This window comes from Trichomycterus rosablanca, chromosome 10 (genome assembly GCF_030014385.1).
Source record: "Trichomycterus rosablanca isolate fTriRos1 chromosome 10, fTriRos1.hap1, whole genome shotgun sequence".
NCBI classification, from domain to species: Eukaryota; Metazoa; Chordata; class Actinopteri; order Siluriformes; family Trichomycteridae; genus Trichomycterus; species Trichomycterus rosablanca.
Window position 1 is genome coordinate 26,617,495 of NC_085997.1, and position 21,686 is coordinate 26,639,180.

Sequence of the window (21,686 nt, forward strand, 5' to 3'; positions counted from 1 at the left end):
CGTCAGATTCACTCTGAAAGCTCCACATGTATCTTGTGTTTAGCTGGATTTTCCTCACTGTTTCACTTTTAAACTTGTCTTATAGCTGGTGGTCTTGAGAAATTCATAAGAATCAGCTTTTTATTTCAGTGTTTATATTATATTTGTGTTATTTTCAGTGTATAACATTTACATTTTTGACATTTAGCAGATGCTTTTATCCAAAGCGACTTACAGTTGTGACAGTATACAATCTAAGCAATTGAGGGTTAAGGGCCCTGCTCAAGGGCCCAACAGCTGCAACCTGGCAGAGGTGAGGCTTGAACTAGCAACCTTCTGATTACTAGTCCAGTACCTCAAACACTAGGCTACAACTGCCCTATAAGTGTCAAAAACAACCCTATTATTTTACATAAACCACGGGACCCCATGGAACGCATTACCAGGTTTCCCATACATCCTAATGGGAAAAAATACCCTAAAACTCAACTCCTTTTAATCTCAACGCCACTCACAGAACCAACTGACGTTGAGTTTCAAGGTACCACTGTACATGCCGTCAGGCCAGCTGGAGCTACTAAAATTGTCCCACGTCTATGTGTGTGTGTGTGTGTGTGTGTGTGTGCACGCGCGCGCTCACGTGTGTCTGCCCTGTGATGGACTGGCGACCTGTCCAGGGTTTCAGACAATGAATCCGACCCACCGCGTCCCTGACCAGGATAAAGCGTTCGTAAAACAGACAATGAATAAATGAATGAATGAAATACAGACAATGAATGGGTTGGTGTATGAATGGTCGTATTACACTGTGTACTTCGCTTATACGGTACTGTGTCTTTAAATGACATACGCGAGTCATTAGGAAAGCTATTCTGTCAGCTACTTTCATTTTCTCTCCACCTTAAAATCTGTGTGAAGGTTTCCTGGTCCAGAATATTTGATATTAATATTTGATATTAATAAAATACGTTTTCGCAGAACACTGTGAGATTAAAGTAAGTTGTATACTTTACTAAACTTTAGTTAGCTGTAACGTAGTTGTCAGGTTAGCATTTAGCTAGCTTAAAATGGTGGTTAGTTAAGCTAAGTTAATATAACCTGACTAGAACCGCATTTATTGTGTAAGTGAACCGCTAACCGCTGCTTCCCAGTCAGGGCTGGGCTTTTTTTAAACCCTGACTGAACCCGCAAGAAAACTTCACTTTATCAAACCTAGCGGCGGTTTAAAGGAGCTTTTCCGCCTTCTGTGTGTTCCTGTGAGGTAAGCGAAAACTTCAACATGCAAAACTCCTCACAGATGGTGAATCATGAATCGAACCATCCGCTTCACCAGCTGTGCCACTGTGCTCCCTGTTGATTTTTATATCTTTTAATATCATTGAATCTATTATTATAATAACGAATTTTACCTGTACACAATCTTTAGTAATTTATTATTTGTCTTTTATATGTTCTTTTCTAATTTATATTGTATTTTTATTTATTTAATATAAACTACCTTAAGCCTATTCTTTTTTTTCTTTCTTTTTTTATGCATTTTCTCCCCTTTTTCCCCCTTTTTAGCGTGTCCAATTGCCCAATTGCCGATCCCTGCTCTGACCGAGGAGATCGAAGCTAACCCACGCCCCCTCCGACACGTGGGCAGCAAGCCGCATGCGTCTTATCACCCACACATTGACGAGTGTTGTGCCACCTAGCGTTGTGTACTTAAGCAATAGAACATGAGAGGGAGTGTGTTATCGCGAATAACATCACGGCTGTGATTTGGTCGCAGGCACGAACCAAAGGTGAGTGCCGTAGATCATCACAGCCGTGATGTTATTCGCGATAACACACGACCTCAAGTGTTCTATTGCTTAAGTACAAAGAAGCCCTGAATTTCATAATAAATATGCTTTAATATTGACAATACCTTCCGCCAAAAAGTAGTTCCACAACGAATATAAAGTTTAACAATACAAAGCAGACATCCCAAGTTGCAAAAACTCATTTCAGGGAGGTAAGAACAACAAGAAGAAGAAAGCAAGAACCTCCGAAGGGAAAAAAGAAATAAAAAACTTCTTGCACACACCAGAGGATATAGGTGATAACAGAACTTTTAGAAGCTGCTAACTGGGCTATTAAACTAACTGTTCGCGTTACAAACACATTAATGTTCCCTACATAGTGCACTAGATTGTGTATCAGATCACGGATTTATGTTCCCTACATAGTGCACTAGATAGTGAATTAGACAATTGATTTATGTTCCCTACATAGTGCACTAGATAGTGAATTAGACAATTGATTTATGTTCCCTACACAGTGCGCTAGATTGTATATCAGATAACGGATTTAAAACGCGATCGGGAAAAAAGTCTGTGTCGCCTGTGTGCACGTTTGTGTGCATGAAGCTAGTCGTTACTGGCAACGCGTCAGCGGAGGCCGTGCTGTTATCACGAATATCAGCACGGTTAGAACGCTTCTCAACCAATCAGATTGTAAGGTCGGAACTAACTGTTGTATAAGGGGAGACACACCCTAAGAGCGCTCCTTCCTCACCTCTGTGCAGGTGCCTATAATCAGCCAGCAGAGGTCGTAATTGCACCATTCTGACAAAGTGAGACCCCATCCAGCTTAGTCCCGCCCACCTGAACAACCGGCCAATCGTTGTTCATGTGGCCGCTCAGCCTTCAGGCAGCAAGGCAGAGCTGAGATTTGATACGATGTATTCGAGATCCCAGCCTGGTTGCAGCGTGTGTTTTTACCGCTGCGCTACCTGAGCGGCCTTTAAGTCTATTCTTTAAGCCTATTTGGGACAGTGGTAGCCTAGTGGGTTTAGCGTTGGTGTGTCAACTGAAAGGTTGAGAGTTCAAATCCCAGCTCTGCCATGTAGCCACTGTTGGGCTCTTGAGCAAGGCCCTTAACCCTCTCTGCTCCAGGGGCAGACATTGGCTGACCCTGCGCTCTGACCTTTAGCACTCCAAACATATATATGTATATATACAAAGGTTGCTGGTTCAAGCCCCATCACTGCCAAGTTGCCACTGTTGGGCCCCTGAGCAAGGCTTTCAACCCTCAATTGCTCAAATTGCATTCAGTGATAATTGTAAGTCGCTTTGGATGAAGGCGTCTGCTAAATGCCGAAAATGTAATGTTTTCTTGCACAAATTATGTGTTTGTGATGTCTGTGATGTGAAATGCTGTAACATTACAATTTCTTTTTGGGGATCCATAAAATAATCAGTCAATCAATCAATTGTATAATATTTATAGGGCAATGTTATGATAGGTTTGGCTGTTAATATGTGAAATATTGTTATTATGTGAAATGTTGTTATTTTAGTTATTTTAAGATAATTACTATTATACAGGATACATGTTTACAGTTTTTTTTACTTGCTGCAGTCACTGGAGTGTTATTTAAAAGTTTTTTAATAATTTTCAAATTATTTAAAGACATAAAATCAAAAGAAGCGCTTCTTTGAATGTAAGGGGGTGGCCAAGGCCCAACTATGTACTGGTGTCCTGTCTGGAGTGTCATACTGCATTGCCCAGTGATGAAGAAAATGAAATAAATGAAATAAAATCAAATATACTGGATACCAGTTGTATTTTTGAAAAGAATATAGGCGTATTTAAATTGTCCCCTTTTAGTTTTTATAGCCCAATCAAATGAGCTTCAAGACACAAAATTGTGAAGCTGGCAGAGTGTTTGGGGAAGCCGGACTCACAGTGACCTTGACCAGGATAAAGCTTTGGTAATGTGAGAATTGTAGTTAATTTACATGTAATGGTACAGTGCAGCCTGCTATGCATATTTAAACAGACTATTGATTCCTTGATCATTGACGCAAGACCCCAGTGTGACTTTGGGGAGAAACTTTTGCCTTTGCATCTTAAAGTAAAAGCATGATTGCATTAACACATCCAACTCACAGATCAGTTAGTACAGATCCGGTTATACTCACTGTTCATAGTAGTTACTCAGTAATATGCTTTTTAAGGAAGTGTTGAACAAAAAGCTTCCAGATTAAAAAGATTACGGGAACTATTTAGCCAGTATCAATAACATGTGGGTTGTGTTTTTCAATAGGTGCATAATGGATGAAAATAATTTACATGCTAACAATGAAGATTATGAAGAAGATGGCGAAGTTGGCGAGGGGGATGTGCCAGATGCAAAACCTGATCGTAAAGGAAGATTTCTTCTATTTGGAAGGTAAAAAAAATGTCTTGTCATATCCTTGTATGTGGGGTGAAGTTAACCAGTTTTTTTGGTAAGAATGTGATGTGCAAACAAAGCAGCACTGTGTCTGGGTAGTCAGAACTTTTAAAGGGGTACTTTTGAGACCCCCTGTGCGTATGTGTTTTTTCCACCAGGTGGCACCTCATGACAATTACTATTACAATTTCGTGCCTATAAGTCGATTCTGACTCCTTAAGACCTTGTGGGAGATGTTTTTCTGGGCAATCCTGTTTTCTGTTTGGGTCTTCATTACTTATCTTAATATCTTATGATACACAAGGTCATGTTTTTGTCAAGTGATCTTAGTAAATAAGCATGACTCTTTATTGTATGATTCGTAGGCAGTAACTTTTCAGCCAAGTGTTTTCTTTAGGACTCAAACAGGTAAATAATAATAAAAAATAAATAAAATTATTAAATATATTCAAATATAACTGCTGTGTTCTTTACAAAAATGGAAACCTAATCCCATATTGAGGGACAGTGACGGTAAAGCAAATCTCTGGCTGACTGTTTTTCTATTATTAAGTTAATTTTTTTTATTTTTAATTGTCATCTTAACTTTCTTCTAGGTAAATAATACTGGGTCTTGGGTCATTTGAATTACTTTTCATTAAAAACACATTTTATATAGATTTTAATTAAAATTTTTAGTTTTAGTAAGTCTGCTGTTTACTGGACAGACTAAACATTCCTAATCTTAATATGTGAAAAGATGCATACACATTTCACATTTATGTCAGAGGTGTAACTAAGGACAGAAAAGCCATTACCTGAAGTCTTGTGCACTAAGCAGGCTTCTAAACGTTCAGCTGTTTTGCTATTTAAACAAAAAATTTTGAACCAGTTTGAATAGCATATAAAAAAACATAAGCCAAAATTATTCTTTTATGGTATTGTCTTTTTGTACTGTACTTGTTTGTACCTGCTGTGAAATAACTTAATAAGTGTCCAATGATGTTTGCAGACTCTAAATCACGAGACTCTAACTCGTTTACATATCTCTGGATCTCATTGATTGTGTGCCAGTTAACAGAGGGTCAGTAGTGTCCCAGATGACCTCAGAAGCGTAGCTGAATAGGCCTATAGAAAGCTCTAGGGTTGGTGTGGCTGCTGACTCAGGTAGCACACACATCCCCTGGCCAGCACAGCTATTGCTCCACTTGTTGTATAGAGCATGTCGGGATCCTAGAAAACTGCACACAAAAAAACTTAGGCCAAATAGGTCACGTTTGGACAAGCACAAGCTGATCGAGAGTGGAGAACAACACATTTCAATGCAGAGTGGTGTAGCGCCAAATGAAGAACACAGGTAGGTTTGCTTTAATGCCAGCTGAGGAACTGCTACTCATGTTAGGACCTGTAGGACAAGATATGTGTCACTGGCAAACTGCTGCTTATAGTAGCAGCAAGTTTTCAATGATCACATGGGATATCTATGGAGCAGTAGTTCACCCCTCTGTGGTGCCCCAGCTGTGTGTGTGGTGGGTGATGTGTGATAAAAGGATAGGATCAGGATAGAATAATAGGATTGGATTAATTGTCAAGGTTATAATGACCCAGCTATTCTAGAATACATGTACATATTGTTTGTCCAGTGGCTGCAACGGATTGATATATGAAATTTGGAAATAGGTCTGTGAAAGTTACGTGAAGATACATGGGAAAATAAAATTAACAATTGGACATATGTTAGCTTAACACTTGACTAGATATTAAACTTAGACTTTTATTAAACCGCAAAGACTTTGCATATTTATATTTACAAAGTTTGTTTTGGTTAGCGTTTGATTATTATTATTGGCTCTAGAGTTGTTGCTTAATACAAAGTATTACTGCTTTACCTAGAAACCTAAGTTATAGAATATTTTACTTAATAAAAGAATAAGTGGTGCTGCATTAAATTTAATTTATGTTAAATATGAAAATACAACCTGTCCAAACCTCAACAATATTAAATGATTAGCCTTTTTCATATGTAATTATAAAAATATCTGATTCATTTACATCCTCCAAGAGAAAATGTTTCATACTACTATAAATGCGCAGTAATTAAACAAATAATTCCTTTTGTTGGGCATTTAGGCTGTATTTTAAATGTCCTTAATTTTCTGTTTTTTAGTAAGAAGAACAAGGATGAAACGTCGCAGAAAAAGGACCATTCCTCTGAACGCCAGTACAGGGCCATTTCACCAACATTCCAGTATAAGATGAACTACCAGCGGGTGGGCAAGTGTATCATCATCAACAATAAAAACTTTGATATAAGGACAGGTATATTTTCTTTACATTTTATTTGCCATAAAAAATGTTTATGTTGGTAACCTGTTTTGTTGTAAGCATAGACCTCTTTATTAGTTAAGTTTATTTTATTTCATTAATTCTGGCCTATTAGTTACTGGCTTTGTAAAGTTTGCCATGTTTTTATAGGTTCCTGCCAGGTTCTCAGTTTTTGTTATTATTATTATTATTTTAATTATTATTATTAAGTGCTGTCCAATCGATTTCTACTCCTGGAGACCATATGGATAGTTTCTACAGAACTCTTATTCTGTTGGGTCCTCAGGCCTCTTAATGGCTCATTCATTGTTCCTCTAATTCTGTTCATCCACCTTTTTGCTGTCCTTTTTCTCTTTTGCCTTCAACTTCTCCAAGCATAATTGTCTTTTTAAATGAACTGGTTTTTCTCTTAATATGTACAAAATAAAAAAGATTTTCTCAAAAGTTTTTGCCACCACCAACGCTCAAAGACATTAATATTCTTACTTTCCAGCTTTTACATCCATAAAGAACTAATCAAGACAATAGTCTGGACAATTGTAATCATTGATCTGATTTTTAGCTACTCTAAATTGGCCTTAGGTGTAAGTAAATGGTAGAGTAAAGAAGTGTTTGCCTGCAATTGGCTAGCATTTTGTTTAGAAGTATCCCTGTCTTGTATAAAGTAGGAAATAAGGATGAATAAATTAATAAAATAATGAATATATCATTATTCTATAGTTTTATGCTAAGAATATCTTTAAATAAAAGAAATGCATAGTTAATATCTGTATAAACGCATCAATAAACTAGCAAAAATTGTAACACTATGTTGTGTGTGTTTCAGGAATGAATGTACGCAATGGCACAGACCGGGATGCAGGAGCGCTGATTAAATGCTTTAGGGATCTGGGCTTTGAGGTCGTCCTCAAAAATGACCAAACCTGTGAAAGAATTATACATATACTTAAAGAAGGTAAGGTTTTCAAAATGTAAAAAAAATTATGGTTGTATTAAAATTAGGGCTGTCGAAGTTAACGCGATAATAACGCATTAACGCGATCTCAATTTAACGCGATTTAAAAAAATAGTGCCGTTAACGCAAATTCTATTTGGCCCTGCGAGTCATCCGTAGTTCATGTTGAGACTTGACCGTGCATGGTATCTCTCATTAAGACAGCGTTTCTCAAAGTGTGGGGCGGACTTGCCACGTTTGTTTCATTTGCAGTTTGTTATCATAATGTAACCGAGCATCGTAGTGATGCACTCGCTTAACAAAGAAATAAATACACGGTATATTCACAAGTTGTCGGAAGCAGAACACTAACTTCTTCTGTTACGGTACCGAGAGTCATCGCGTTAGCCAAGCATGCTATTACATGAACTATGGAAGCCCCAAAGGGTCAAAACGTCCATCAAACCATTGTCACGATACAACCACAGAAAAGTCTGTTACAATAACTATGCCTTATCCCACCTAAAGCACCGCTGATCTACAATGTTTGCTGATGGTGAAATTTTAACCTACAATCTGACATATATACGAAGTCAAGGGTCTCTGCTGGATAGTATTACTGCCTAGTATGTGAGTGAATAAAACTTTCTTACAGTTTTCTCTTGTCCCAGCAGTTTTTAACATAAGTACATTTAGCATAAAATGTGTTCACCATTTTAATGGTAACATTTCACTTAAAAAACCTTGTTTTCTATAACATCTACACAGATTTTTTGAAATGCGATTAATCGCGATAAACTTTATGAAATTCTGAGATTAAAATTTTTAATCGTTTGACAGCCCTAATTAAAATACTATGACATAACGGGTAGTAAAAGGTCACTTGGAGTAGTTAGGAAAGCTGAGGGATACTTTGACCCAAAGACAGAATAGCATTAGAAGAAAGGAAGTCAACTTATTGTTAGATAGGCGACTCACAGGATAACAAGCACAGTTGACATTTTAATTCCAACTGTGAAGAGACTTTCAGCTGCAGGATTAACAGGTCAAGCTGCTGCATGATATCCATTGCTAAGATCAAAAAAGTGAGCATTTTTGGGCCGTGCAGCAATGGCAGTGAACTAGAGACAACCTGAAGAAGGTTATATACTAATTAGGGCTGTCAAACGATAAAAAATTTTAATCGCGATTAATCTCAGAATTTCATATAGTTAATCACGATTAATCGCATTAAAAAAAATCTGTGTAAATGTTATAGAAAACAAGGATTTTTATGTGAAATGTTACAATTAAAATGGTGAACACATTTTATGCTAAATGTACTGATGTTAAAAACTGCTGGGACAAGAGAAAACTGTAAGGGAGTTTTATTCACTCACATACTAGGCAGTAAATGTCAGATTGTAGTTTAGAATTTCTCCATCAGCAAACATTGTAGATCAGCGGTGCTTTAGGTGGGATAAGGCGTAGTTATTGTAACAGACTTTTCTGTGGTTGTATTGTGACAATGGTTTGATGGCCGTTTCTACACGAAGTGAGTGTGTTTTGACCCTTTGGGGCTTCCATAGTTCATGGACTAACGTGCTTGACTCAGCTTTCCGGTATTTGGTACCTTAACAGAATAAGTTAATAAAAGTGTTCTGCTCCCGACAACTTGTGAATATAGCGTGTATTTATTTCTTTATAAGTGCATCACTACAACGCTCGGTTACATTATGCTAACAAACCGCAAATGAAAAACGGTGGCAAGTCCGACATTAAAACGTTTGTTTTAACATAATGTTAACATAATGTAACCGAGCGTTGTAGTTCTACCAGTCAAGTCTCAACATTAACTAGAATTTGCGTTAACGGCACTATTATTTTTAATCGCGTTAAATTGAAATCGCGTTAATGCGTTATTATCGCGTTAACTTCGACAGCCCTAATACTAATTAATCAAAGATTTAAACCATTAGTTCATCACACTGGATTCTTGTACGCTGCTGAGAAGGCGAAAGGTGATTGCACAATGTGTGTCACCAACTGTCAAATTAGGAGGAAGTGTGATGGTCTGGGGCTTTTTTTTGCTGAAGCCATAGTCAGCAACCTGCACAGTTGGACTGGAATTCTGACCCAATGAGGCTACCACAGCATTTAGCTCCATGCAACACCATCTGTGTCTACTTCCAGTTTGTCTTGGGTTCATTCTACTGCAAGATAATGACCCGAAGCATACCTCCAAGCTATGTCAGAACAACCGGAGAAGACATGATCAAGGGTGAAGGTTTCAATCATGGAATGGTCTGCAATTTAAACAAGATTTAAATAAGCTGATTTGGGATGAACTTGTCAGAGAGGTGAATGCAAAGCAGTTTACAAGAGCAACAGTTTGGGGAGACACTTTATAAACAACAGTCAATTTTCTATTGACTAGAGAATTAAACTCTTTGAACATTTGTCTTTTCCTGTGTGTGATGTGTTTTAGCTTCGGAGGAGGATCACAGCAACAGTGCTTGTTTTGCCTGCATTCTTTTAAGCCATGGGGAGGAAGGCATGATTTATGGAACTGATGGGGTCATGCCTATCAAGAACCTGACCTCTCTGTTTAGAGGAGACGTTTGCAAGAGCCTTGTGGGCAAACCCAAGCTATTTTTCATCCAGGTAAGAGGAGCTTAGCAACTTGAGGAGAAGAATAGGAGATATAAGATGGCATAGAGACAGAGCAGATCCTGCAAAGGATGGTTTGGTTTTATTTTATTTTAGCTTGTGTTTTTAGCATATTCACTTACCCAGTTAATTTTTTTGTGTGTGCTTGTGGAGAATATTAATGAGTTACTCTCACAGGCTTGTCGAGGTTCAGAGTTTGATGACGGCATACAGACTGACTCAGGATCACCTAATGACACTCTGGAGACAGATGCAAGCCCCAGTCACAAGATTCCAGTGGAGGCAGACTTTTTGTTTGCATACTCCACTGTTCCAGGTAATGCATACACTGTAGAATGTATATTCCAAAGTAAAGGGAAAAAACATGTTTACATTCTTAAAAATACCAACATTTTGACCTGGACGCTAATACCTTATTGGTTACTGGAATACAAAAGAAAAAGGAAAATACTCTGATCAGCCATAACATTAAAACCATCTTCTTGTTTCTACACTCATTGTCTATTTTATCAGCTCCACTTACTATAAAGAAGCACTTTGTAGTTCTACAATTACTGATGTAAGTCCATCTGTTTCTCTGCATGCTTTGTTCGCCTCCTTTCGTGCTGTTCTTCAATGGTCAGGACTCTCCCAGAACCACTACAGAGCAGGTATTATTTGGGTGGTGGATCATTCTCAGCACTGCAGTGACACTGATATGGTGGTGGTGTGTTAGTGTGTGTTGTGCTGGTATGAGAGGATGAGACACAGCAGCGCTGCTGGAGTTTTTAAACACCTCACTGTCACTGCTAGACTGAGAATAGTCCAGCAACCAAAAATATATCCAGCCAACAGTGCCCTGTGGGCAGCATCCTGTGACCACTGATGAAGGTCTAGAAGATGACCAACTCAAACAGCAGCAATAGATGAGCGATTGTCTCTGACTTTACATCTACAAGGTGGACAGTAAGTGGACATGGTATTTGAAAACTCCACCATGTCAGTATCACTGCAGTGCTGATAATGATCCACCACCTAAATAATTAAAATCTGCTCTGTGGTGGTCCTGTGAAAGTCCTGACCATTAAATGAGTGGATCAGACACTTATGCCAGTCCTGACCATTGAAGAACAGGGTGAAAGCAGGCTAAAAAAGTATGCAGAGAAACAGATGGACTACAGTCAGTAATTGTAGAACTACAAAGTGCTCCTATATGGTAAGTGGAGCTGATAAAATGGACAATGAGTGTAGAAACAAGGAGGTGGATTTAATGTTATGGCTGATCAGTGTACATAGTGGCTAATGTAGGGGTTTTACCACACAGGAACACGGATTTGATTGTTGCCACTGGTTACTATCTGTGGATTCTAGAGCATTTATGCTTTCTGCCTATCATTTATTTTCCCCCTTTAAAATAGCCATGTTGACATATTTATACACACAAACAGATAAACCTTTAAAAGTTCTGTTCAGATAAAAAGTTCTGCTGGCCTGACAACATTTCCATGTCTTTCGCTTTTATACCAGCAGTAACACTATCACACATCCTGACAGTAACATTATCTTGTTACAATAAACAACACAGCCATGTTGCTAAAAGTGGGAGGGGACACATGCAAGTTCACTTGCAGGTAAATTAATTTTCAGCATAGTAAAAATTACTAATAATTTTATGTATTAAAGTTGGCACAGTCACATAGCTATTAAAATGCATGTTGCAAAATAATATAGCTTTAGGGGTGCTGGGTTTGAGTTTTTCATGTTTTTCAAAAAGTGCACTGGTTACTCTAAATTGTCATTTTGTGGGAGTGCAATAAGTGAATGCAAGCACTTGTTGGCCTTAAATAAACTGGCACATGCTCTCTTCAATTGGGGGTGGGGGTAGCAGCAATATAAATTGTCCAGGATGCATTCTTTCTTTTCGGGTGGTGTCAGACCCACCACAATCATTATCAGGATGAAGAGGTTAGTAAGTCGCAAAATAAAAAGTCTTTAATGATTTTATTGTGTAAACTTTGCATGTTTACCCCTTAAACTGGTCTGACTACCCAGATAGGCACCTATTGTTTTATATCACACCACCATTATACCTGTTATTGTGCATAACTGGCTTGAAGAGTTTAATCTAAGCTATCAGGTCTCAAATGGATTTTTATAGGTATAATATAATACTGGCAAAATCCCCTTCTCAAATATTTCTATATGAATAAATCCAGACTAATAAATACTGTTCATTTTATCAGTATTATATACTTACGTTTACATTTTCAGCATTTAGCAGATGCTCCTTTCCAGAGCTACTTACAGAAGTGCTTCCATAGTGAACAGTCCAAAAATAAAAATCTGCTGAAACCCTGTTGGAACCAAAGGGTTTTGTATGCAAGGAATAAATAGTAAAAAGTAAAGAGGTGGGTTTTTAATTGTCTTTTGAAAACAGCGAGAGACGTTCAGACAGACAAAGGAAGCTTGTTTCACTACTTAGGTTCAAGTACAGAGAAGAGCCTTGATGCTTGTCTTCCTCGAGTTCTGGATGGAGGATCAAGTTGAGCGAGACTAGTGGCTCGGAGGTTGCATGATACTGTTTCTAAGCCAGTGTTGTGTTTTCTTCTTTAGGTTACTACTCTTGGAGGAATCCAGGCCAGGGCTCTTGGTTCGTCCAGGCCCTCTGTAGTGTCCTCAATGAGTCTGGCAAGCACCTGGAAATCATGCAGATCCTCACTCGGGTCAACTATAAAGTGGCCAACCACTTTGAGTCCTGGTCTGAAGACCCTCGCTTAAGTGAGAAGAAGCAGATTCCCTGTGTTGTTTCGATGTTGACCAAAGAACTCTACTTCAACTGATGACTACACTTAACCTCAGACTGTTTTTACAGCCTTTTCATTACTTTTTACACTGATTTATTTGTTACTCATTACATCAGCACCTACAGCACATACATACAGTTCATACGTTTGACCAAAAAACATCAGAGGGAAATGTCTTCTGCTGTCTATTATTGTAAAATATATTTTAAGATTTTTGTTTTAAAGATTTTTAACGGTGCACATTTTCACAAGGGTGACAGTAAAAACAGCTGGAGTTTCATTCTAACTGACTGACTGACGGACAGAACGAAATCAAATAGACCAATTGGTCTCAATATTCAGGGATAAACCAGACCAGCTGGAAACTCTAAGTGTTATATATGTGTGAAAACAGTTTCTCTTCTACTTTGTCTCTTCACTTAGTAGGTTCTTCCAAAGACTGCTTTTAAAACATGCTATAGACTGTTCAACTATATAAGTTTTTTTTTTTTTTTATTCTATTACTGCATTTTCCACTTTTCTTTCCAATACAGTCATATCCAATCTCTTATTGTAGCATCACACACCCTTTGCAACATGCATGCAGTCGTTGACTGTTTCTTTTCCCCTTCCAAAGACACTGCTATCTGTGATATCAACCATCACTCATGCAGGTGCCTGGACTCATTAGACCATCTCTTCCTCTAAACACAGCCAATCGTGTTGCATGGGTCAATGGTACAGCTGAACTTCAAACTTTAGAGCTTGAGATTGTAGCTGTGCCACCCGGGTGCTTCACAGTTCTAAGTCTTTGGTGACAACCTCCTTTTTATTACATATGTACTGCCAAAGACTAAGATTTATATGCCAAAATGTACCGATTCTCAGCATGAGTTATAAGAGCAGTAGCTATCTTATGCCAAATAAATGGCTTTAAACTCTACAGTATATCCCCTGCATTAATAGCACTTCATCCTAGTGTGAGTGGAAAATATTTGCCTTGTGTAGTTCTTTTGAACGGAAGCAAATAGTATCTTCAGGACCTCTCTATGTAACTCCTATCTTAAGTTGCCAATTGACCTACGGACCTCGTTAATCTAGGAGTAAAGAATATAGGATTTTGCATTGGTTTACATAGACAAGACCTCCTACATTAACAGCAAGAGAAAGGAGAATTAAAATGAGATAAAGTTGCCAATAAACTATTTTTAAATCTATGATTAAATGTCTGTTTTTTTTACGTTTTCATTGTAGTTTATGTTAAAAACTACATTGTAGTAGATGGTAAAAGGTGTGGGAAAGTGTAATCTTTAATTTGCTCCAAAATTTAAAATCTAAGAAACAAGTGAGCCTGTATGAAATGTGGATCAACTGGTGAAGTGGGATTACTAGTCCAGAGTTTAAGATTTAAATACTTAACCAGAATAAATGGTTTTTTATTCATGTGGGTCTTTAGACTATTGACTTCTCAACCGTTTATCTCAAATTTATATCCAAAAGCATTTCAAATCTTCTTAAAACTATTACAGTGGTACCTTGTAACTCAACGTCCTTTAAACTCAAAATCTTTGAAGCCCTTTGTCAAGAAATTTGTACCCTTAAACTCAACGTTTATTTTATTAATTTAAGATTAACAAAACATACATCCTTATGGGAAAAAATACCTTGAAACTGAACGCCTTTTAAACTTAACGACAGTCCCAGAACCAATTGACGTTGAATTTCAAGATACCGCTGTATTTCATAAATTGTATGCTTTTATAATTTTCATTTACTGAGGTAGTGACTATATTATTGCAACAAGCTGCTAAAAAAACCAACCATGTAAGTGTTCTCTACAATTTATTTCTTCATTTGTTTTTACTATTGGCTTGTCTTGTTCAGTCATGCAATCAGTATGTAGAACACACATTTACATTTTTACATTTTCAGCATTTAGCAGACGCTCTTATCCAGAGCGACTTACAGAAGTGCTTCCATAGTGAACATTTCATTCCTTAAGTTTAGATAGACAACAGTCGAAGAACACAACTCTGCTAAAACCTGTTAGAACCAAAGTGCCTTTTTTCTTTTTTTTTTTTTCTTTTTTTTTTTTTAAATGGAAAAGATTGGAATAAAGTGTTAGTAAATAAGTACAAATCAGCCTAAGTGTTTAGTAAAAAGGTGTGTTTTTAATCGTTTTTTAAAGACAGCAAGAGACTCAGCTGTTCGGACAGACAGAGGAAGTTCGTTCCACCATTTGGGCGCTAGAACAGAGAACAGCCTTGATGCTTGTCTTCCTTTAGTCCTGGATGGAGGCTCAAGTCGAGCTAGACTAGAGGCTCGGAGGTTGCGTGGTACAGAGCGGGGTTTGATTAGACCCCGAAGGTAGCTTGGGGCTGGTCCATTTTTGGCTTTGTAGGCGAGCGTCAGTGTTTTAAACTGAATGCGTGCAGCTACAGGAAGCCAGTGAAGAGAACGCAGCAGTGGGGTGATGTGGCAGTGTTTAGGTTGGTTAAAGACCAGACGGGCAACACACAGAAAACATAATGGTGCAATACTGTCAGGGATTTAATCAGAATGTAATGGGACAGAATAATAATACAGTTGGAACAGACCTGGTGAACCGGACCCACCGCGACCCTGAATAGAATAAAGTGGTAGTAAAACAGTCAGACTATTTCGAACAATGTTATTAGCAATATCATTTATTTTAGGTAATTTTAATTATATTTTGACTAACTTACCTAAATTTGAATTTTAGGCCTGGAATTTAAATTACTGCATATAAAAAAACCTTGTAAGCCTAAAGTTGTATTAAAACATAAATACAGCGCCCAGATGGCGCAGCGGGATATTCCGCTAGCACACCAGTGCCGAGATTCTGAACTCCTTAGTTTAAAACTTGGCGTTGTCACCAGCCAGCTGGGCGCCATCTAACGGGCATAATTGGCAATGCCTGCAGCAGAGACTAATTGGCTACCATGTCTGCTATGTGGGTGGGGTCTTCTAACGCTGTGCAAGGACCCTGATTAGCAGATAGAGGCGCCTGTGCAGAATGCTAAGGACTGCGCACGGGTCGGAGTGAGCAGAAAATATACCTTCCTCGAATGCAATCAGGGATCCCCAGCAGCGGAAGACAAATTGACTACACTAAATCGGGAGAAAAATGGGAGAAAATGCATAAATAAATAGAAAAAAAAACCCATTAATAATTAAATAATTATTATTATAATTATTATTAAACTCATTATTTCTCATTGGCTTTTTTAAGAACAGAAATTCCTTCTTATTCATGTTTTATCATCACAGAGTGGGACCAGACCTGGAGGCATCACAGATCAGCAGTGGTTTCCAGTTTGTCCCTTGGTTGTCATGACCAGGACAGAGAGCCTGATGAAGTTCATCAGTAAAAGTACCTGCACAAAAACTGTAGAGTGGGGTCATGGTGTCTGCCCCAAGGAAACACACCAGACCCCCATACGAGCTTGAAAGGATGCCAATACGTTGAAACTTTCTTCCAGTTATAGGGGTAAGCTTATGGGGCACCCCATTGTGCCAGGCTGTAAAGTCTCCGTTAAAGTATTCCACGCCCCAGGATTCGGGCCCACGTCCCAGCCAGCAGTCCTCTGCACGCCCTTTCCTGGGGATGCTGGGATATGTGAGTCCCAGCTCCCAGTAAGTTTTGCCACTGACCTGCACTTCCCAGTAGTTGCGACTCTTCTTAAAACCATCCTGGCTTATCACGTTTAGGGTTGTGTCGAAGCGGGAAGGGTTTTCAGGAACATCCTGCCAGGTCTCTGTATATGTAACAGAGTCTCCTGCAGGGGAAATTATGAGCTTAGGGTGAGCAGACTCTGGGTTTAGTACAACCTCCTGGGCATCTATAAAAAGACAAAAACAAAAACAGCGTGTTATTGGTGTATACCTAAAACGCAAATAATGAAGTTTATAAAGCAGCACTAATAAAAGGCTCACAGCTCTGAAAAAGCTTCTTAGTAACAGGGACTTGTGAGCGGATGAAGAGCAACAGGTTTATGCTTAAACCGAGGAGTTGCTCATTCTTGAACTCGTCCATCTGTATGTTCTCCGGATCTGTCATCTGCAGGGTCTCCATTATCCTGGAACAAATCAGGAACAAGAAACAATGACATACACCGATCAGCCATAACATTAAAACCACCTCCATGTTTCTACACTCACTGTCCATTTTATCAGCTCCACTTACCATAGAGAAGCACTTTGTAGTTCTACAATTACTGATCTGTCCTGCATCTCTGCATGCTTTGTTAGCCCCTTTGTTAGTTCTTCAATGGTCAGGACTCTCCCAGGACCACTACAGAGTAGGTATTATTTGGGTGGTGGGTCATTCTCAGCACTGCAGTGACACTGACATAGTGGTGGTGTGTTAATGTGTGTTGTGCTGGTATAAGTGGATAAGACACAGCAGCACTGCTGGAGTTTTTAAACACCTCACTGTCACTGCTGGACTGAGATTTGTGCACCAACCAAAAATATCCAGCCAACAGTGCCCCGTGGGCAGCGTCCTGTGACCACTGATGAAGATCTCAAAGATGACTTTACATCTACAAGATGGACCAACTAGGTAGGAGTGTCTAATAGACTGGACAGTAAGTGGACACGGTGTTGAAAAACTCCAGCAGCGCTGATGTGTCTGATTCACTCATACCAGCACAACACACACTAACACACCACCACCATGTCAGTGTCACTGCAGTGCTGAGAATGATCCACCACCCAAATAATACCTGCTCTGTGGGGGTCCTGACCATTGAAGAACAGGGTGAAAGTGGGCTACAAAGGTATGTAGAGAAACAGATGGACTACAGTCAGTAATTGTAGAACTATAAAGTGCTTCTATATGGTAAGTGAAACTGATAAAATGGACAGTGAGTGTAGAAACCAGGAGGTGGTTTTAATGTTATGGCTGATCAGTGTAAAAAGTACCAAGGTTCCAGTTATACTGTTTTATATGTTTTGTGCCCCATGCACAGAGGTCCAAAAAATTTGCTTTGAAAGAACTTGACTGACCTGCACACATCTCTGATCTGAACTCTACCCAACACATTGTGACTCTTGACTGTGTGCCAGGCCTTATCACCCAGTATCAGTGCTAAACCTCATTAACACTCTTGTGAAAGATCATGTTTTAAAGACTAGTGGAAAAAGCTTTAGCACTTATCAGCACTTAGACCCTGATAGCCACTTAGACCCTGACATAAAATAAAGCTGTCGGAAAAATGAATATTGGAATGGTTTTGAAATGAGGAGTTAAACAATCACACTTGGATGTGTTATTTAAATGGCATGTAGAGAAGGTTTTTATTTTCACAATAAAGATATTGTGGCGGGTCGGGGGATTGGGTTTGGGTGGCCGAGACCCTGCGTTGCACTGGCGTCCTGTCCAGGGTGTGTTACTACATTGCGCCCAGTCATTCCAGATTCACCCATCATGATAAAGCGGTGGTAAAACATGAAAATGAAATGAATACATACCGTTCATCTGTCTCTGAAATCTGTAAGACGAGGAAGAGAGAGTAAACACAAACACAAAGTGAGTACAAAGAGTAACTCTTACAAAACTAGATACAAATTGCTGGTGCTGGTACTACCATTTCAGAGCTGGGCAATTTGTCTGAGTCCAACTGTTTGGAGAGCTCATCCAGACCCTGATCCAGTTCCTGTATTAGGTGGTAGCACCGTTCTATGTTCTCCTCGATACATCTTTCCATGGCTTCCTGCTCCATGTCCAGCTGGCACATTGTAATTCTCAGATCCTCATCCAGGACTCGCTTCATGTCATCATATTTTTTCTTGATCTTCTCCTTTAGTTCTGATGACTTTTTCTAAAAGGGAAAATAGCCATAAAATATAAATCACATCTTAACAAAGTAATCTTTGTTCCTCTGTTAGGCACAAAACACTATTTATTTACAATCTACAAAATCTACAGTGAAGTGATTCAGTGACTTACAATAAAGTCGGCTTGCCTTGTTGAGAGTTTTTTCATTCTGTAAGCAAGAACGTCCCTTTGCTTTTTTATGTGCTCCTGTTGTTTATTGTTTGTGTCCTTAAATGAAAATTTACATTAGAGGTTACGACAAACGTGTGCAGTCAGCATTTTGTGTTCATAGGTTCATCAAAAAGACATTTTTTTCATTTAGTTTCATTTACAAAGTACAAAAATAATGAAACCATACAAAAACAAATAAAAACCACAAATCTATCAATGAGAGGAAACTGGTAACTGTTCTAACAAATAAAATATTTAAGCATGTGCAACTAATGATGCCCTCAATACTTAGAAACTTGTGCCATATGCTTATGATTCATTTATTTATGTTTAGTAACTGCTATATTCTGATTAAGTTTTAGTATATCCAGAGTGAACACAGGGTAGATGGCAGCATTACACCAGTTCAACACACCCAATTTGAAGTTTCCAGTCTACATGTTTTAGACCTGTCTAAAATCTCTGAAATCTTCTGCCAAAAAACCCTCTGTACATTCTTCCTAAAGACAGTGCTCAGAGGCAACATTTACACCCAAGATCTTAGAACCAGATAACTCTACTTTAACTCTACTGTGTTAAAGTCTTGTTCCTATGTAAATCATATAGGGCATATAGTAATTACGCCCACCAATGCCTGTACTGTCTTGGGATAAGTATTATTTAATAAGTAGAGCATTTTTGGATTTATATTGTATGAAGTTTCAACCATTTTTAGAAGCATTAAAACCAGCAAACTATATATTTTGTAATTAAGGTAAAGGGTGAGGTTGAAGAGTCAGCATTTTTAAGACACATTCATGTAAACATTCCTCTATACCTCAGTTAAATCAGATCTAGATTTGTTATTAAGTTTCCTACACTTCCAACAACGTTCATCCCAACCAAGAAGCTTAGCCTGACACAACTGAATCCAAAAAAAGACCAATGGATTCAATAAGTGGAGTCAGAAGTAGATTTTGACTGGTTGCTTTGAAAAACTGTGGTCATACCAGTTTGTTATAGATGTTATTATTTACCAGAATCAAGGCCCGTTGTCATTGTACTCTATGTGCACTGTGAAGGGACCTCAAAACTAAGAATAACATGATTGTCTGTATACATACAGTACGTATATTTAATTAATATGTACTAGAATGCAAGTACACCTGAAGTACACCTAAATCCAATATATATAAATCCTTTAAATCATTGCTTTAGACATTTGTAAGTTTAGAAAATTGTATTGTTACATGAAATTTAAAAAGGATCTATCAAATACTACTCAACACCAATCCATATATTGAGAATATCACATATCATATTTGCTGTCATATTTAGTTGCCCTAATTTGTCTTTATTATAATCTGTCTTAATTCATTATTAAACCAAGTTCTAATAGCCCTATCCATTAATCAAACTTCAAACAAAGGGTTGTAAAGTATGTTAATGTATTATAAACTCATGGTATGTCATTATATCATGCATCTCCAATTTCAAATACATAACTTATAATTACATTATAAATAAATGAGTCATTTACCTGAGAATGATTCTTCATGACTACAGGATGTCCACAAAATACTCCACTAAAACAATCTTTCTTCTTTCACACTACACCAGCAAAATCGTTCCTATGAAATGCACCCAGTGTCCAGTCTTTATATTTCATTGTTTGGATGTCAAGGCTGGGGGGTTGACGTCTGGGATGTCCATTACGACACCTGCTGTCCTTGCGTCCTTGGAAAAATTAAAGTTCTGCCACTGGGGTCTGTAAATTTGGTCAGAGTTAAAGGTCCAGGGCTCAAAAGTAGGAGCCACGCTTGGTTGTCCCTGCAGCAAACTACTCTATTTATATCTGTCACTTATGCAAAGGGTCTTTTGCTAGGACCCCGAGCATATCGGAGTCAATGATGCTAAATTATTCTTAGATTGATTGGTAACAGTGTAGATATGTGAGTCTAGTTCTTTTAGTTTAAGTGCCAGTTAATAAGCATATGTATGTCCTGAATTACTCACTGCCCCTGACCTTTAGAGCTATTGTGAATGACATACACAAATGGTAGCAATGGTGTGCGCATGAACGGAAGAACAGACGCAACAGAAGGCCATTCTGAAGGCCAGTAACAGAGCCTGATCAGCATTCTTGGTTGGGGAGGCCAAACAAAGCATGTCAGTCGACTTCTGACATTATGTTTATAGCCCTTTGACTGACACTAGACATTTATAAGATATTTGAAAATTAGGCCAAAGGGTTATTAAAAGCTGAACAGGTGTTTCATTACATTGGTGTTTTGCATACAAAGTGTTTTTCATTCCTGTATGAACCACTAATCTGCTTGTAATCCTATGAACTTCAGAGTGAATGATACAAGGAAGTGAAGCTCTGTCAAAAACACCCTGTTGGTTTTTCATAACATTCTTAACATTAGAGTGCCTGTTGAACATATCAGTATATCACTTTTTGACTTCATGTACCCTCACAACACTCAGGATCTTCTACATCAGATATTGTGGAAAGTATACTGTGGTTTAGAAATAAAAACAAATAAAAATGTATATTAGTGTAGAATTAGTGGCAAGATTAAATTTTTCATTTTTTGTTTTACATCAATACGTTTTTTTGAATATTAGTATTGATTTGCTGTTCTAGCATTGAAGGTCATTCAGCCATATGTGTCACCCAAGAGGTCTCTTCAGTTGTCTTATGTCACAATGAGACTACATAGGCTTTATGCAAGAGCATGTGACATTGTGCATTCTCAAACCACTCACAACCAAACAATTCCTTAATAATATTAAGAATCTTGATTGTGACAGCAGTTCTTCAAATATTGTACAGCATTAAGACAGCTTTTTTTTAAC

At 38.2% G+C, this 21,686-nt stretch overlaps 2 protein-coding genes across 7 annotated transcripts in view; one reads left to right on the forward strand and one right to left on the reverse strand.

Annotated features, from left to right (window-relative positions):
- Positions 1-14,049, forward strand: part of casp7 (caspase 7, apoptosis-related cysteine peptidase) — a 21,053-nt gene extending 7,004 nt beyond the window's left edge. For 2 of the 6 annotated variants that reach the window (XM_063003052.1, XM_063003053.1), the window contains 7 exons: positions 4,055-4,180; positions 6,330-6,481; positions 7,314-7,442; positions 9,889-10,064; positions 10,248-10,386; positions 11,577-11,680; positions 12,663-14,049. In XM_063003052.1, coding sequence (XP_062859122.1) covers positions 4,062-4,180; positions 6,330-6,481; positions 7,314-7,442; positions 9,889-10,064; positions 10,248-10,386; positions 11,577-11,680; positions 12,663-12,827 — 984 coding nt within the window. In that variant the 5' untranslated portion in view covers positions 4,055-4,061 and the 3' untranslated portion in view covers positions 12,828-14,049. Of the gene's footprint in view, positions 1-909; positions 975-1,165; positions 1,241-4,054; positions 4,181-6,329; positions 6,482-7,313; positions 7,443-9,888; positions 10,065-10,247; positions 10,387-11,576; positions 11,681-12,662 lie in introns of those variants that run through there. The other 4 variants (XM_063003054.1, XM_063003055.1, XM_063003057.1 and 1 more) reach the window with 4 other exon arrangements.
- A 1,927-nt stretch (positions 14,050-15,976) lies between these two features.
- On the reverse strand, positions 15,977-20,382 carry si:ch211-28p3.4 (E3 ubiquitin-protein ligase TRIM39). The gene is made up of 6 exons (XM_063003950.1): positions 20,365-20,382; positions 18,807-18,902; positions 18,445-18,678; positions 18,329-18,348; positions 16,790-16,932; positions 15,977-16,695 (listed from the first exon to the last, which is right to left on the reverse strand). The coding sequence occupies exons 1-6, from the start codon at positions 20,380-20,382 to the stop codon at positions 16,118-16,120; spliced, it is 1,089 nt and encodes a 362-aa protein (XP_062860020.1). The 3' UTR covers positions 15,977-16,117.
- Between the last annotated feature and the right edge of the window lie 1,304 nt (positions 20,383-21,686).

What these genes read in the sequence shown, in the direction of transcription:
- si:ch211-28p3.4 (XM_063003950.1), bottom strand. An exon ending in AATTGCCCAGCTCTGAAATG is followed by an intron (nt 18,349 to 18,444) that starts GTAGTACCAGCA and finishes CTCGTCTTACAG; the next exon opens with ATTTCAGAGACAGATGAACG. An exon ending in TAAGAAGCTTTTTCAGAGCT is followed by an intron (nt 16,696 to 16,789) that starts GTGAGCCTTTTA and finishes GTCTTTTTATAG; the next exon opens with ATGCCCAGGAGGTTGTACTA.